The 14267-nt window shown below is 39.3% G+C and overlaps 1 protein-coding gene across 3 annotated transcripts; it reads left to right on the top strand.

Moving 5' to 3' along the window:
* The first annotated feature begins 1429 nt into the window (after nt 1–1429).
* eif4enif1 (eukaryotic translation initiation factor 4E nuclear import factor 1) lies at nt 1430–14008 on the top strand. 3 transcript variants are annotated; one of them, XM_028002296.1, is made up of 19 exons: nt 1430–1727; nt 3911–4057; nt 4142–4215; nt 5489–5616; nt 5948–6222; nt 6379–6577; nt 6668–6822; nt 7408–7543; nt 7882–8058; nt 9433–9704; nt 10272–10343; nt 10476–10656; nt 10801–10874; nt 11236–11372; nt 12003–12078; nt 12189–12312; nt 12388–12702; nt 12836–12961; nt 13092–14008. In XM_028002296.1, exons 2-19 carry the CDS (start codon nt 3959–3961, stop codon nt 13277–13279), a joined length of 2808 nt encoding a protein of 935 aa, XP_027858097.1. In that variant the 5' UTR covers nt 1430–1727; nt 3911–3958; the 3' UTR covers nt 13280–14008. The 3 variants fall into 3 exon arrangements, with proteins under 3 accessions (XP_027858097.1, XP_027858096.1, XP_027858095.1); XM_028002295.1 differs by having other exon boundaries at nt 1431–1727; nt 12797–12961; XM_028002294.1 differs by having other exon boundaries at nt 1431–1727; nt 3914–4057; nt 12797–12961; nt 13092–13279.
* The last annotated feature ends 259 nt before the right edge of the window (nt 14009–14267 follow it).

Genomic DNA, 14267 nt, shown 5'->3' with positions numbered 1-14267 from the left:
TGCTCCTTTTTTATGTGCCTCAAGAGCAGATGGCCTTAGTGCGCAGAGTTTCAGACATTTCACAATATTTCTAAGATATATAGTATCATCAAATCCAGTATAGTTGGAATATTCTCGGATTAATGCATAAAAAATACAGATATCGTAAAGTTTCTTCAGTATTTGAAGTATTAAAGAAAAATTAAAATATCCACTTTAAGTTGTTCAGGAAACTGAAAAAGATAAATAGCTTAAAGGTTTCAGACTTAGAATGATAAAGCTAGGTCCTAGTAAAGTTAATGTCATATTTATTTATTTAAGTATTTGAATTAATTAAAGAATTTATTTTTGTATCATTGTGGAGGAGTGGTCCGCCACACTACCCCGGCGAGTAAATGATGCTGATCCACTGGAACCAGTTGTCAACGGCAACGCCGATGCTTCTCTTTGGAAGCAGCTGACGTTTTAGAAGCGTTAATCAGTCTGTGAAAGTTAGTAATAACAGAGAACTGAGGAAACTTTGACCTCAAATCGTTATGAAGTGTAGCATATTTATTTAATTCAGGGGAAAATCAGGAAGAAAATGAGAGGGTCTTCGGCATCAAGGAGAAGCTGAATTTTTCAATATAACAGTCCGAGAAGGCGGGGTTTGCAATTCTGTCGTTAGTGGTAGTTCGCCGTTGATACCGCCCACAACATTTTTTTTAGTTCAAGTAGTTTTTAGTGTAAAGTCTTTAATAATATTTTAGTCTTTATCTATCCATTCTCTTTCTCTACAGCATTACTGCTGTTTATGTTTATGTAATTCTGTTTTTTAATTCTAAATGCTCTTTTATAGTACTTATGCATTTATTTAGACTGTAAATTTATAAATGTTAAAATATTACCTATTTTAAGGGACCAAATCCAAGAATTTCATAGCACGTATAATGTTTCATTGACATGATAGTGATTTTGAATTGGATTTTAGGTAAGAAAAAAAAGTATTTTTCTATATTTCTTCTTTTTGCGTGATCTGATTTGAATGAATTAATTAGACTTCAACATAAACAGGAGTTAAGGTGATCAAGAAGACAATAGACGCTTTCAAATTACGCCTTTTTTAAATTTAGCGATAGAAAAACTAATTCCACAAATCACAATCTATGTCTTAATTTATTTGTAATTTTTGTAGAATAATTTAGTAGGAATTTAACCAAATCTTGACGTTTACAAACTAGATCCCAAAGGCAAAGAAATCAAGCGAACTCTTTAGACGTCCAACATATTGCCTGTAGCGTGGTTCACAATTATTGTAAGCTACATCATTATTGACTGAATTTACTTTGAACCATACTCAATGGAAATATTTATTGATATATTTCAGGTAAAAATATGCAAAATAATTTAGTTCAAGCAGGCTAAAACAGTACTATCTCGAATTCTATACAGGCGCGACGGACAACATGCAATCTCTTCCAGGACCTTCTTAAAGCGGTGATTGTAGGAAAATTGCTGCTACGACTTCGAAAACAGAGAAAGAGACAGACAATAATTAGAGACTGAACAGTTTCCGTGTGAATTCTTTTCTTATTTGAATCGGTGTTATTTTGTTAAATCATCCCCTGCAGAAGTGTGTGTTGACTAAAACCACCGGAATAGCCCGACCGGCTTGATTTGGTCCTCGCTGGGTGGGTTTTATCCCCGGCTAGTTGGTTAGCCAGTTTACTAACGTGAGCAGCCAGCGATCCACGCATCATTTAAACCCAGTAAGTGTTTTTCTTTTATAAATATTTATCTCCTTGTGTATTTTCTTCTACTCCCATCTGCATTAAATAGAAACTACATGTGTAGCGTCAGTTAAAATTGGCCAGCCTATTTGGGTGCTAATTCCTGGTTATTGTTATTTAGAGGGGTTTTTTAAGATGGGGTTTATTTTTGGTTATTCGATGAAATTTCTTAAACAGTTTATTGTAATGTTCAGACGTTACAGGTTGGTAATCATCCCCAGCTTTTTTTTTCCCGTTTCTGGTGATTGCGCTGGCACTCGGCGCTGGCTGTTGTCAATTTACTCATTAATTAGCAATCATCAACAACAAAAGTGGTCGCCACGGAGGTTTCACTGACGGTAGAAGAATCTAAATAATTTAGAAGTGTCCAAGTGTTTTTCTTCCAAGTGACTTTTTAAATACTTTGTTAGTTCACAATTGCCTGCTGACAGAAACTTATGAGCTTATGAGCAGTAATGGTCAAAGTTGTAGTAAATATTTCAAATTGTGCCAGGATTTTGTCTGTTGACTAGAAAATAAATTGCAGGATTTTGAAATAAATGCGAGGGTAATTAGTGGATCTCTAAAATAACAGTTAATTGTATCAAACATGGAGAAATAAATGCTGCATGAAGTTAATATAGGGACAAAAAATTGCCTAGGTTAAATTGAGACAGTGAATTAAACAAAAGCACTGTCCATTATTCCCTACTTTATACAGATGTGGCACCAGCAAGTCTGTGCTGCTAGACTTGCTGGTGGCTCTGCAGGCTTTCTTGTTGGCCTTAGAAGACCAAAATGTTGAATGAACTTGAGGGGAAATGCATTCTGTGGTTTCTATAATTATTGTGATGGTTCTAATAGACAATAGTTTTAAAGAGGACACCTACAAGCTACAAAACACCAAAACTAATATGAATTCAAACAACTTTAATATACTGGTCGCAATCATTTTTTGTCTTGGAAATAAATTCTAATTACTGCTGGTCACAAGTACCAGCAGTAATTAGTTTACTTTATTCAGTAAACCTTTACTGAATAAAGGTTTTGTGGCTTCTGACAAACTTAATCCAGGAAGAGTACAAAGATGGCTGTGCTTAGATGGCAAAGTTACTGATTTGTGGTCTAGAGGAAAGAGAGTGAAATTCCCAGTGGAGGGAATTGATGGTCAGCACTTAAGATGGGGCTCATTTTCAGCTGTGCGACTTGAGACGAGATTCACCAGTCAGATTTACTGACCGTTTCAGTTTCCATTAGTTTCTTCCTGTCCTTGAAAGAGATCACCATGCCAAGACATCCAGAATAAAACCAACTTAAAAGATTGATTTAACTGCTGTGGTGGTCTGTGTGAAAGATGAACACTTTCTACCAGCACAGTGAATACTGATTCTTTTTTGCACATTGCTTCAGAGTGTACCATAACTTGCACTTGAATTGGTGATGGTGACAAAAAAAAGTCATTAACCTTCACACATTCTACTGATTGAACTTTCATTTCTGTTGCATGTGGGAGGCAGGAGAATTTATCCCACAGTTTACGCTCAAACTTGTGGAATTGCAATCCAGAAATGATATTCAGTAGATGTTTTCTGTAGTTGGGATAAATATAAATCACCTGAAGGACTTCTAATAATCATTTTCTCAACCGAAAGGTCAAGTGTGTTTGTGAAGCAAATTTTATTTTTAGCTTTAAAAATAGTAGTGGAGAGCACTGAAGGAGTCCTTAAACAACTGGAATCTCTTTTCAAAGCCAGCCATGTCATTCTGAATCTTTTATAGTTTTTAATGTTTTAACTTTAACAGTTTACCAAACTGTATGGGTTTTGAGACTCGCATGTAGTGTGATTGTGGAGCAATCTTTGTTTAGGTATGGCCAAAAAATAACTACTTTATTATTTTTGCACACAGTATACTCAGAATCAATGTTCATTTAGGAGGGACTTCTGTTTTGCTTCACACATTTGGCTAACTATTAAAGATTAAAACTTCCAATAGTTTTAATCAGAATAGAAAATGTGACAATTAAAGTGTGCATTAAAAATATCCTGCTTTTGTTAATGTGCCAGTTGAGTAATCATTCCAAATCCAGCAGTTGAAACTACAATGGGTCCTGTAGAGTCAATGGAGGCAGCATACCTGCTAATTGTAGCAGGACTTTGTTGATGTTGGTAACTGTCTTCCAGCAGAACCTTCTTGGACTTGGAGCAGTGTGACTCTGTCTGCCTTCCATCATGGAGAAAGATGCCAGTGCGCAGCAGAAGAATGATGACACAGCTGTGGACCAGCCCAAGCTAAAGCCAGGAGCCACCACTCCGTTTAGATATACCAAGGTGACGCACGGGTCCACTGCCAGTCCAAAGACTGTATCATGCAAAGATCTACCTTAAAACAATTGAACTGTTCTTCTTTTTCAGGAAGAACTTCTGGATATAAAAGAACTACCGATTTCCAACGAGCGGCCTGAATGTCTCTCTGAAAAATACGACAAGTATGAACATTTAATTGTTCACTTGCAGAAATCCAGACAAATTATTATTTTTGGTGGTGTTTTTTTGTTTTTGTTGTTTACCTGCAAACCTTAATTTCATTTTAAGACTTCAGCACTGATTCTTGACAAGGACTGTGATTACATTCAACATGGCTTTTATCTGGACTACTTAGTTTGTAGCCTTGTGGAATACTTTTGATTTTGGTTAATCAGCAATGATCCAAACTTTTACTTTCAAACTGCTTTATTATTCACCGTCTCATGGATGACTGTCCTTCACTCATAAATGTTTCTCAAGGCCAGGAAACAAAGCTGTACAGACACATACCATGCTTTAAATAGGCTTGTTCTTCAGCCTATTTTTGTTCTTAAATTATGTCTTCACAAGGGAAACAAAATTGCTACTTCAATTATAAAACATTAGTTGCACTGCAGTGTCTTGACTACTTTTTTGAAAATATTAATTCAATGATATAAATGGAGATGGCTTAAAAATAACATTTGGATTTAAGAAATGGCTGTAACTGTGCAATATATACAATTTGTTGAGGGTTTTTTAAAGATTATTCTTAAATGATTACGGTGAAGTGTTATCAAGTCAAAAGTGTACACGTGATGGCTTTTTTCAAATCAAGCCCATAGGCTCTTCTATGAAACACCTGCATTCCTGTTTTTCTTCAGAAGCCAGATTTTTTTTTTGTTGAAAATTTCCTTTTAGTTGTTCTTCTATATGCAGACTTCATCCAAAGTCTAAAATAAAAAAATATATACACATTATTTCTGAGATGTGCATCTTAATGCTGTTTGAGCTTTCTCCTGAATAATTCAGACATCATTTGAGAACAACTCTTATATGAATTCACAAGTCATGGCCTATCCTAATTTAGTCCACTTGACAGATCTTTTAAAATTGACCTGCAAACTAAAAGTCACTAATTTTACTCTTTTTTTTTTTTTGTTTTTTTTTGGGTTTTTTTGTTTCACAAAGTAACATTTTTATTGATCTAAAATGTTTAACAGTAATTTGAAAGTTCTGTGTAATCATGCATTTCCGGTTTGACTTTGAATTCAAATTTGATCAAACTTAACATGTCTCATACTATATTGCCATGTTTTTTTTGTTTGTTTTGTTTTTTGTTTGTGCTGAATATGCATTAAACCTAAGCCATCTACATTTACATGCAGATGTCATGGAAATGGGTTTTCCAATATTTTTGCTAACGTTGGCTTTCAGTCAGTCACCTTTTTATGTTCTAATTGTTTGTTGATCCAGTGATGGTGTCTGGGACCCAGAGAAATGGCATGCCTCCCTGTACCCGACCTCAGAGAGAAACTCCCCAATCGAAGGCTTTAAGAAGGACTACATGGATGACAGAGTTCATTTGAAACGCAGAATCCCAGGTACATAAATGCCTTATTTGACTAATTGGTGTATCATTAGAGTTTCTAAAGTCTTGGGTCTTATCTTTCTTTGGTTTTAAACATGCACATATTTTTAAAGCTAGTTTATGTAATAATATTTCATATTTTTGTACAATAGAATCACAGTTTAGTCAATCTGGATTGCAATGATGAAAATCTGTTTAGCCTTTAAAAAGGTTAAGGTTTAAGGTTGTTAACCACTTGTACTTTAATGTGAATATTGTATTTGTATTAAAATCTATATTAACTTGGAGTATGTTCTCTCTCTTTTTTTTTTTTTTTTTTTTTTTTTTTTTTTAAATTAATTTAGATCCCCGTGAGCGGTTAAAGGAGGACGACCTGGACGTTGTACTGAGCCCACAGCGACGAAGCTTTGGCGGTGGTTGTCAAGGCAACGCGATACCCGCATCAAACACCCGGCGCCCAATAAGCCCGCTGGAAAATAAGGAAAACGAGACACTCCGCCTTGGAGGCGCTCGCAGAATCGGCAGTGGGCGCATCATCCCTGCTCGAGTCTTTGAGAGAGAAGCTCGTCCAGAGAAGGAGAGGGAGCGGGAAAGAGACTTCAAAGATAAAAGATTCAGGGTTTGTGGTTCTTCTTCCTTCATTTCAATCTATCTATGATTAAGGTTCATAATTGTCTGTTTACTCAGAAGTATTCTGTTTTTGGCTTTTTTGCCTGGTTATTTGCTTGACTAACTTGTGAGAACCTTGTGATTCTGCATGCGTTATGTCTTGCAGAGGGAATATGGTGACAAGCGTGTGTTCAGTGAAAGAAGAAGAAACGACTCGTACGCAGAGGAGGAGCCGGAGTGGTTCTCAGCCGGTCCCACCAGCCAGTCGGAGACCATTGAACTAATCGGATTTGACGACAAAATTCTGGAGGAGGACAGACGCAAAACAAAGCGATCAAGGAAGCGAACGGACTCTGTGAAGGAAGGCACGTCAAGCCCTTCCTTCTTGAATTTTAACACCACATGGGGAAACTACGGCATGGTCTGACTGTCTTGTCAAATGTTTTTGCATGCAGCAGTGGAATGCAATGGTGAACTAGCCGAGGAGCAAAATGTGGCTTTGCAGGCTGATCAAGAAGTTCCCCATCCAGATCTTCCAGACCCGTCAGCTGGAGACTTTGACTTCAACGAATTTTTCAACTTGGAGAAAACCATGCCGGCACTGGCGTCTGTAAGTACTGGGGGCAACTGCTCTTGTTATCAAGGTAATGATGTCACATGAGGGGTGTTTCTGCAGTCATCTTACTGGATCTGGTTTCCTGTTCTGCAGTATTTTTAAGTCGAGGTTTTTCAAGCCAGAATCTGTCGTTTGACACTTGTGGCAGTTTTGCTTCAATTGCATCATGTCGATATTCCAGTCAAAGAATTTTGTTTTAAAGCATCAAATGTGTCAGCCCAAGATTACATCTGCTGCACTGGCTTGATCTCACTGACCTTGAGCTTATCTATGGTGACTCACTAAATGGTGATTTTTGGGCTGTTGCATGCAGTTAATGAGGCTTTAAAGGTGTCACCATTCCAAATTTATGCCCATCATACCTCCGTTTAGAACATGTTTTAAATTAAAGCTGCTCTGTAGCGATAAAGTCAGAGCTGCATGCTAAGCAGTTCATTCAGTGACAGTGCCTGCCCCGTATCCTGGCACTTTTGCTGCTAGCTTGATGGAAAACACACTAAACGTAAGTTTCACATTTTGTTTTGCACTCTTTAGTGTCATCTTTTCTCTGCATGAAAGGCTTCCTATTTCTGTCTTCAGATGATAGAGGACGTTTTGGGAGAAGGCCCCGTGTCAGCGAGCCGCTTCAGTCAGTTTTTTAACACCCTGAGCCCATCAGGCAGCCGGTCCAGCAGTTTGAGGTCCACCCCTCATGAGGAGCTGGAAAAACTTGCAGGCAAGTGATTCGATCACCCCAGTCTGATTTATTTTAACTGTGTGGTTATGATCTTTAACAAATCCCCTAGTGGAGTAAATGTAATGAGCTGCTGACAAATAAAACTTGACCATTCTGACAGCTGCATCCAGATTATTGGTAAAGCAAATGGAAGCTGAATACATTTTGTTTGTGCTGTTTACATCCAAGTCTCCTTATTTGCAAAAGTAAAAATGTTGGATACTAGTTGTTTCTCATTGTGGATCTATAGTTTTACTGAATTTACCCATCAGAGTAAATGTTGGAACCAGTCTGCATCTAAAGAAAGCTAATTTGTTCTGGACTGCATCTCTTTAAAGGACTTGATCCACGCTGCTCATCTACGAGCCAAGGCTCTGCGTCACACTTCACACCCATTCAGTCATCAGAGGGCAAGGGAAAAGTGGACATCTTGGAGCTGCTGCACAATGCCAAAATAGACCTGAAGCCCCTTCTGTCCACGCTGTCGGTCAACAAAGAACGGCTACGAGAAAGCAGTGAGTAACGGCTCTCCGAGCATTCTTCAGTCTCGCTGTTTGAAAGAAATACAAATTACAAAATTGTATGCTTTCAATTGTTGAAATGTTTCCATGTGCCAGAGTTAGATTAGCTGTATTTAATACTATCTGACCTCTCCCACATGACCGCATATTGGAGCAGAAACGGTGGCACTGATTACGCAGAGCTGGTTTTCAGTGAAGCCGTAACCTTTTTGTTGTGATCCAACCGCTCACAACAATCAGAGCGATCGGCGTCTCTGACACCGTCTGGTGCTTTGAAACAAGGTGTTGGTGAAATTTTCTGTGATCACCCTTTGCAGAGGTGTAAAATTACACATGTACATACAGCTACAGGGTTTTTTCTCTGCACAGGCAGATGGCAGCAAAAACAATGGTGGATAAAGTTGTACTGTGTGTACTTATCCTGTTCAGTCTAACAGAATGTCTGATGAGGAATATTTGTGTTAGATGAGTACTTGGTTTATCTGAGACTAGTCGCTGTTTTCTGTGATGGGAGCTAGGAAATGCACATGCACGTTTCAATGACGTGCTAAAATCACAGCGCCATATAGTGTCCTGGCATGATGACTACACCCGGTTCAAGGTGTCATGGCGGTGCTTTCTAAACATGGAACTGTTGAAAGTAAAACCGGTTTCCAAATAGTGGCCTCATGTGACTGAATCTTGTTTTCTTTTAAATGATGATTTCACCTGTAAATATAAAAACTAGAATCTTCATTTTATTTTTTTTCAGTACTAGTTTTTTAATCGCGATGCTCGTCTTGGTGATTAAATCCAGTTTACAAGGTCTGATTCTAATTAGTTTTTGTTATAGCAAATTCAATAAAGTGTTAATTTTTATTTTTATTCTGCATTACTCTGCAGTACTTGCATTGTAGTGCAGGTACTGTGTACATAAGAAAACAATTTACCAATTGAAAATGGAGAAATTCTAAAATTTAGAGAAAATTTGCAGTTTTGTTTTTTTCTTTCCAAAACTTCAAAAGCACAATGTCTGGTTGACCCAGGATGGGTAATAAGTTGGTGAAACTTCTAGTTCTCTTCTCTTAACTGTTGCTGGGTTTCTTTTCCTTTCTGTGGCTGAACATATTTTAAAGCATTTGTATTTTTGTCAGCATCATAACTTTAACCCTGAGGAAGTGGGTGGTGCAATTATTCTGCTCCAAATAGCCAAAAGAAGCCTCCAGCTTTAACAACTAACTAAAAGGGTTTTATACTGGCCCATACCCTCTAGCACACAGTTAAATTTTGAAATGTAGACTCAGTCAAGACTACTTTGAAACTGTCCATTTTTATTTTTCAAATTTTCAAACCAGGTTTGTTTTTGTTTTCCTCCCTGTCTGTCCTCAGCTAACTCAGGGGTGGTGCTCTCTCTGGAGGAAGTTGAAGGGGGGATGAAGGGAATGAAGCTCGGCTCGGAGCCTCACGTGCAGAAGGTGTCTCCTCCACAGAAGGGGAACGGCACGCCCTTCATGGCCGAGCATCTGGAGGAAGCTTTAACCGGCGGCTCTGTTAGCCGGCCGCGATCCCGCGACACGGACATGTCTGCTTTTAATAAACTGGTCAGCAGCATGAAGGCAAGTGGAACTCTGCCAACTCACCCCAAACCCAACACAAACAATGTAAGTACATCTCTTGTGTTTTCTACCAGCTCCGTACTGCATGTCTAACACTAGTTTTGCAGTAGATGTAGCCTGACCCAGTGAAGCTTCAGAATTGCTTTCAAGCTAAAATCAGAGAACTTTGTTGAAAGCTTTTAAAGATGGTGGGCATAAATTTGAACCATTCTGGAGGTTACCTTCTGTGTAATTTTCATCACTGCAGTTCTTTGTGCAAGTTGCTTTGAACATGAGATTAAGTTTAAAACGAATAAGAGTAATGTAAAAGGCCATGGGAAAAATGACTCTTTGAATAAATATAATTTAAAAGCTTTGGCAGCTTGCATAAGGGACTGTTGACTCGACTTCACGTGTGTTCATTCATTTCTGTGGGCCTGTTCTTCTGTTTGGGAAGTTTAAGTGAGAATTCATCTCAAATGTTCAAATATTACACATTTATCTGATGGTAGCTGCTTAGACCTCCCATATTCAAACAGGCCCACTGAGGTGTGATCTATGGCTGTGGTGATTTGTTTTACATATTGAGGGGAAAATGTGGCAACGCAACTTTAAATCCTTTGTATGTTGCAGCAACCTTCAGATCCAAGTGTGGCGCCTCTCCCTGATCGTGTACCTCCTCGGCAACAGAAAAACATATTTCAGGTGTGTGTGCAGTCCTCCCTGTAAGGTTGATCATGCATGTCTTGGTCTAGAGCACATTGGTCAGTGGGTGTTAGCCCACTGACCAATGTGTCTGTTGAACTAAAGTGTAACATCACTCGGATCTCTCTGTAGGCGCTCCTTGGTGTTCGTAGCAGCTCCCCGACTCCTTTAGGCGGTCTGTTGGGAAACTCTGAGCCCTCTGTGACTTCTGGCCCTCTGCAAGGTTTACTACACAAGGGCCCCTCACCCCCTCTATTTCCACAGCGGGCCCCCTCACCTGACTATTTCAATAACAGAATGCTACCTGCTGCAGGTAAGTCTAAAAAGACAGATGGACATTACTTGTACTTTCTAAGGTTGCTGTTCTAAATAATTATTCAGGCTTACTTGTTGTGGTTTTATTAAAGGTTTTCTTTGACTAAACTGGACACAATTTTGTTTTTAATACTTTCTGAAGGATTTCCAGCTGGTCCTCAGTCTCTGCTACCAGAACAGTTTGACATCCACAGGTCCATCAGTCCTCAGCAGCAGGTTGGTTGTTCTGGTGGCAGGAGTTTGGGATTCATAGACATGTATTTATACGCAACACTTTATACTAGGAGGTGTGGAACAGGTTTCTCTAAGAACTTTAAAAGGCTTTCATTGATTGTAGTATTTCAATCATCTTGGTTTTAATTTTGGACTTGAATTTGTTTTTTTTGGGGGGGTGGGAGGGTTGTGGCTTTTTATTAAAGCTGACTTGCTTGTATTGAGCTGTTTTATAAAATCAGAATCACTTTAACCTTTGCCATATAAATGTCCTCACTACAAAGTCACTTTGTCAACAAAGTCTCCATGTTGTGTGATAGCTTTGTTTTTTTTAAAGATTGGGTTATATAACTTGTTTCCCCAGATGAGGGCGCTATCACTACCTGTAAATCAAGCTGATCTGGAAGTCCTAACTCTCCAGCAGGACCTTGCTCTCCATGGCCACCCTTCATTTCAGTCAGGTTACAACAAACACCTGCAGGACAGATCCTTTAGAAACAGGCAAGTATTTTAATTTAGCTTGAATAGGTGATTTTACTGAGGGTTTTTTTTTAACTTAATGTGATGGTAATCCTTTTAAATATTTTGCTCTGTAGCAAATGCACTTATTAGCCCACTAAAAAAGTCTAACTGATTCTGAAATGTAGAAAAAGGAAAGGTTTTTCAGAGAAATGCAGCTCACAAAGACATTATGGTGTGATCCCAGAACTATATTATTTGTTGCAAATGGTGAACAGCATTTCAAATGTGTTGAGGGCAAAAGACAAATCCACAAAGATTAAGGAAGAATAAACCCAAAACTACAATGAGCCCATTCTCCTCTGGTCCTGTCACATTTCAGAACCATAACCTGTCTTGGGTGTCCAATGGTAAGGTGGAGATCAGACGAAGAAAGTCTTAAAAGTGGAAGAATAACCTTCTTCGTCTGCCCCCCACCTTATTTTTGACCCTTGGTAAGCTAGAGCTTATTAAAAAGAAAACCAATATGCCTCTCTGAATATAAATCTCCCTTGGTCAAATATAAAGGTTTCAAGTTCATTAAGGATTTGGATTGACTGAGAGCATTGTAGTTCAAAATTAAAATGAATTTGCCTAATTTGTAAATACAATTTATGACTGCATGATCAATAGGCCTCAACGGGTAAATCGCTCCCCTGGACCTCAGCCTGCTGGAAGAACCTCCCCAGGAAACGCAGTCACTAGCATGGTGAGCATAAATGTTTCTGTAAAAACGTTTTTTCTTTCTTTTAATTGCCTCTAAATCAATGAAAAGTGTGTGCTCGTAATTTTGCTTTATTCTATGCATTTTAATTGCAGTTATCCCCATCGTTTACACCCACATCTGTGATCCGTAAAATGTACGCAACGAAAGAGAAAAGCAAGGACGAACAGTCGAGTCGTCCAGAGACTAAAGAGGAAGCGACCACAAACTCACAAGATGGTACAGAGCAGCTGCTTGCCTACGCTTTGTCCTACTAACAGGGATGTGATGCTGAGGGCTTTTCTGTGCTTTCAGGCAGTAGTTCTCCAAACCACCTACTGGGGTCAGTGGACGGAAATATCTCACAGTCTGTAGGGGCAAAGATCAGTCATCAAACCATGCAAAGTAAAGACCAGGAGCGTCTGAGACCTGGTTCCACCGGACACCACATGACTCCAATGGCACCTCCAGGTCCGTCTTCATCCTTCCCTCGTCCCATCTACCCGGTACCACTGCTGTCCCATGTGCCCATGGTGCGCCCCCCTCCTCAGCTCCACCCAAACGTGGTTCAGAGAATGCTAGCACAGGGGATCTCGCCCCAGCAGCTCGGACCTGCCCTGATGCAAGCAGGTTAGTGGTTTCTTCCGGCCCAACACAGGTCTTATTTTTGTTTAATCACTTTTGGACTTGATGTTTATGAACTGCTTTTGCTTGTACTCACAAGGTATGTTTCCACCACATGTTGACCTTGCACAACTTCAAGGCTTACCTCCGGCCCTGCTGGGACAGCCGCTGTACCCACTGAGTGCAACAGGACTGCTACCTCCCAGAGCAAATACTCCTATGCAGTTAGCGGTCATGCAGCAGCAGCTTCAGGGGCAGAGACCAAGTAAGTTAAGAAGTCGTATGTGGTAAAACATGTACAAGATTCCCTATTTCTGGTTTTTGGAGCTACAGTTTTCTGAAAGACTGCAAAACATGAAGCTCTAAAGTATTAAATCCTTTTCTCCTTGTTGCAGTGCATCCCGGTATACCAGGCGCTCTGTCTCAGAACCAAGGCCTCCACCGGACAAACGGCTCCCAGCGACATGGGGCCAGCCCCCCTCTGGGCCTGGCTAAGTGGTTTGGATCGGACGTGCTAGAGCAGCCACTGCCCTCCATGCCGGCTAAAGTAATCAGTGTGGATGAATTGGAGTTCCACCCATAATGAAAATGCATTATTAGCTGGAAAGTGAGTTTTCCCTCTGCCCATCGCCACCTCCTGCTTACCATGACAATGTGAACTTTAATTTGAAAGATGGCGCATAGTGGGACATTGTAACAATGTTTTGTTTGAACAGATGAGTGGAGGTTTATTTTGCCGGCTTTTTTTTTTTTTTTCTATTAGTAAATAATGTAAAAGCTCAATTGTACAGACCATGAGAGAATCTTATTCTGTGTATATAGCTGTAGTTTTTTTTTTTTGGTTCTTTTTTTCCTTCCTGATCTTGGGAGGTGTGAAATAGACCTGTTGTTGAACTTGAATTGGGAAACGAATCTGGTAGCATTCCTCTCTAGTGTCCACCTTAACCTCCTCCCCCTGCGATAATGAGAAAGGGCCACTGTTGGGGGAGAAGTGAGTTACTTGGTGCACACTCCATCATATTTTGAGGTGTCATTAGTGGCTATTTCCCAGAAAAGATTAAGTATATCAAGACACTGATGGAGGATGCAACAAGTTGGCTGTGCCTTTCTGTTTTTGTTTTCTTTATTTGGACTTGCCCCCCTCACTCCCCGTTTCCCTTTAATTTTTTCCACTGTATTCTCCAGTCCAGTGTCACAAGAATTCAACACTGCTCACACTGTCATTTGAGGGTGTTTGGAATTCAGTTTATGTGCTATTAAGTTATAAGAAGCACAAATAGAATTAATAAATAAAAACTTGAGTAAAAATAACTTGTAAATGTTTTTTGTTTTTTTTTTAATACTGGTTTGTTCTTAAAGCACCTGTTTGTACATTTTCAGATAATCTCTTGAGTCTTTACTTCAAATCAAAGGGCTTGAATTGCACTTGCTCAAATCCTGTTCAAACATGCATTTGTCTACAGTGAAGTTGACTGGTTTATTCAGCTTGAGCTGAGGATTACAGATGGTACTTTGCTGTGACGCTGCATGATGCGGAGAAGCCCTTCCTTTCAAACCTTGGAAATAATTCT

The sequence above is a fragment of the Xiphophorus couchianus genome, chromosome 20 (genome assembly GCF_001444195.1).
Source record: "Xiphophorus couchianus chromosome 20, X_couchianus-1.0, whole genome shotgun sequence".
Classification (NCBI taxonomy): Eukaryota; Metazoa; Chordata; class Actinopteri; order Cyprinodontiformes; family Poeciliidae; genus Xiphophorus; species Xiphophorus couchianus.
The sequence above is the reverse complement of the archived record's forward strand: the minus strand, read 5'-3'. Positions and strand labels throughout refer to the sequence as shown.

Excerpts from the sequence above, each read along its gene's own strand:
- eif4enif1 (XM_028002295.1), top strand. The coding sequence starts at position 3,959 with ATGGAGAAAGATGCCAGTGCGCAGCAGAAGAATGATGACACAGCTGTG. Across the intron at positions 4,216-5,488 it reads CTCTCTGAAAAATACGACAA|TGATGGTGTCTGGGACCCAG; the intron begins GTATGAACATTT and ends TTGTTGATCCAG. Across the intron at positions 12,313-12,387 it reads GACCACAAACTCACAAGATG|GCAGTAGTTCTCCAAACCAC; the intron begins GTACAGAGCAGC and ends CTGTGCTTTCAG.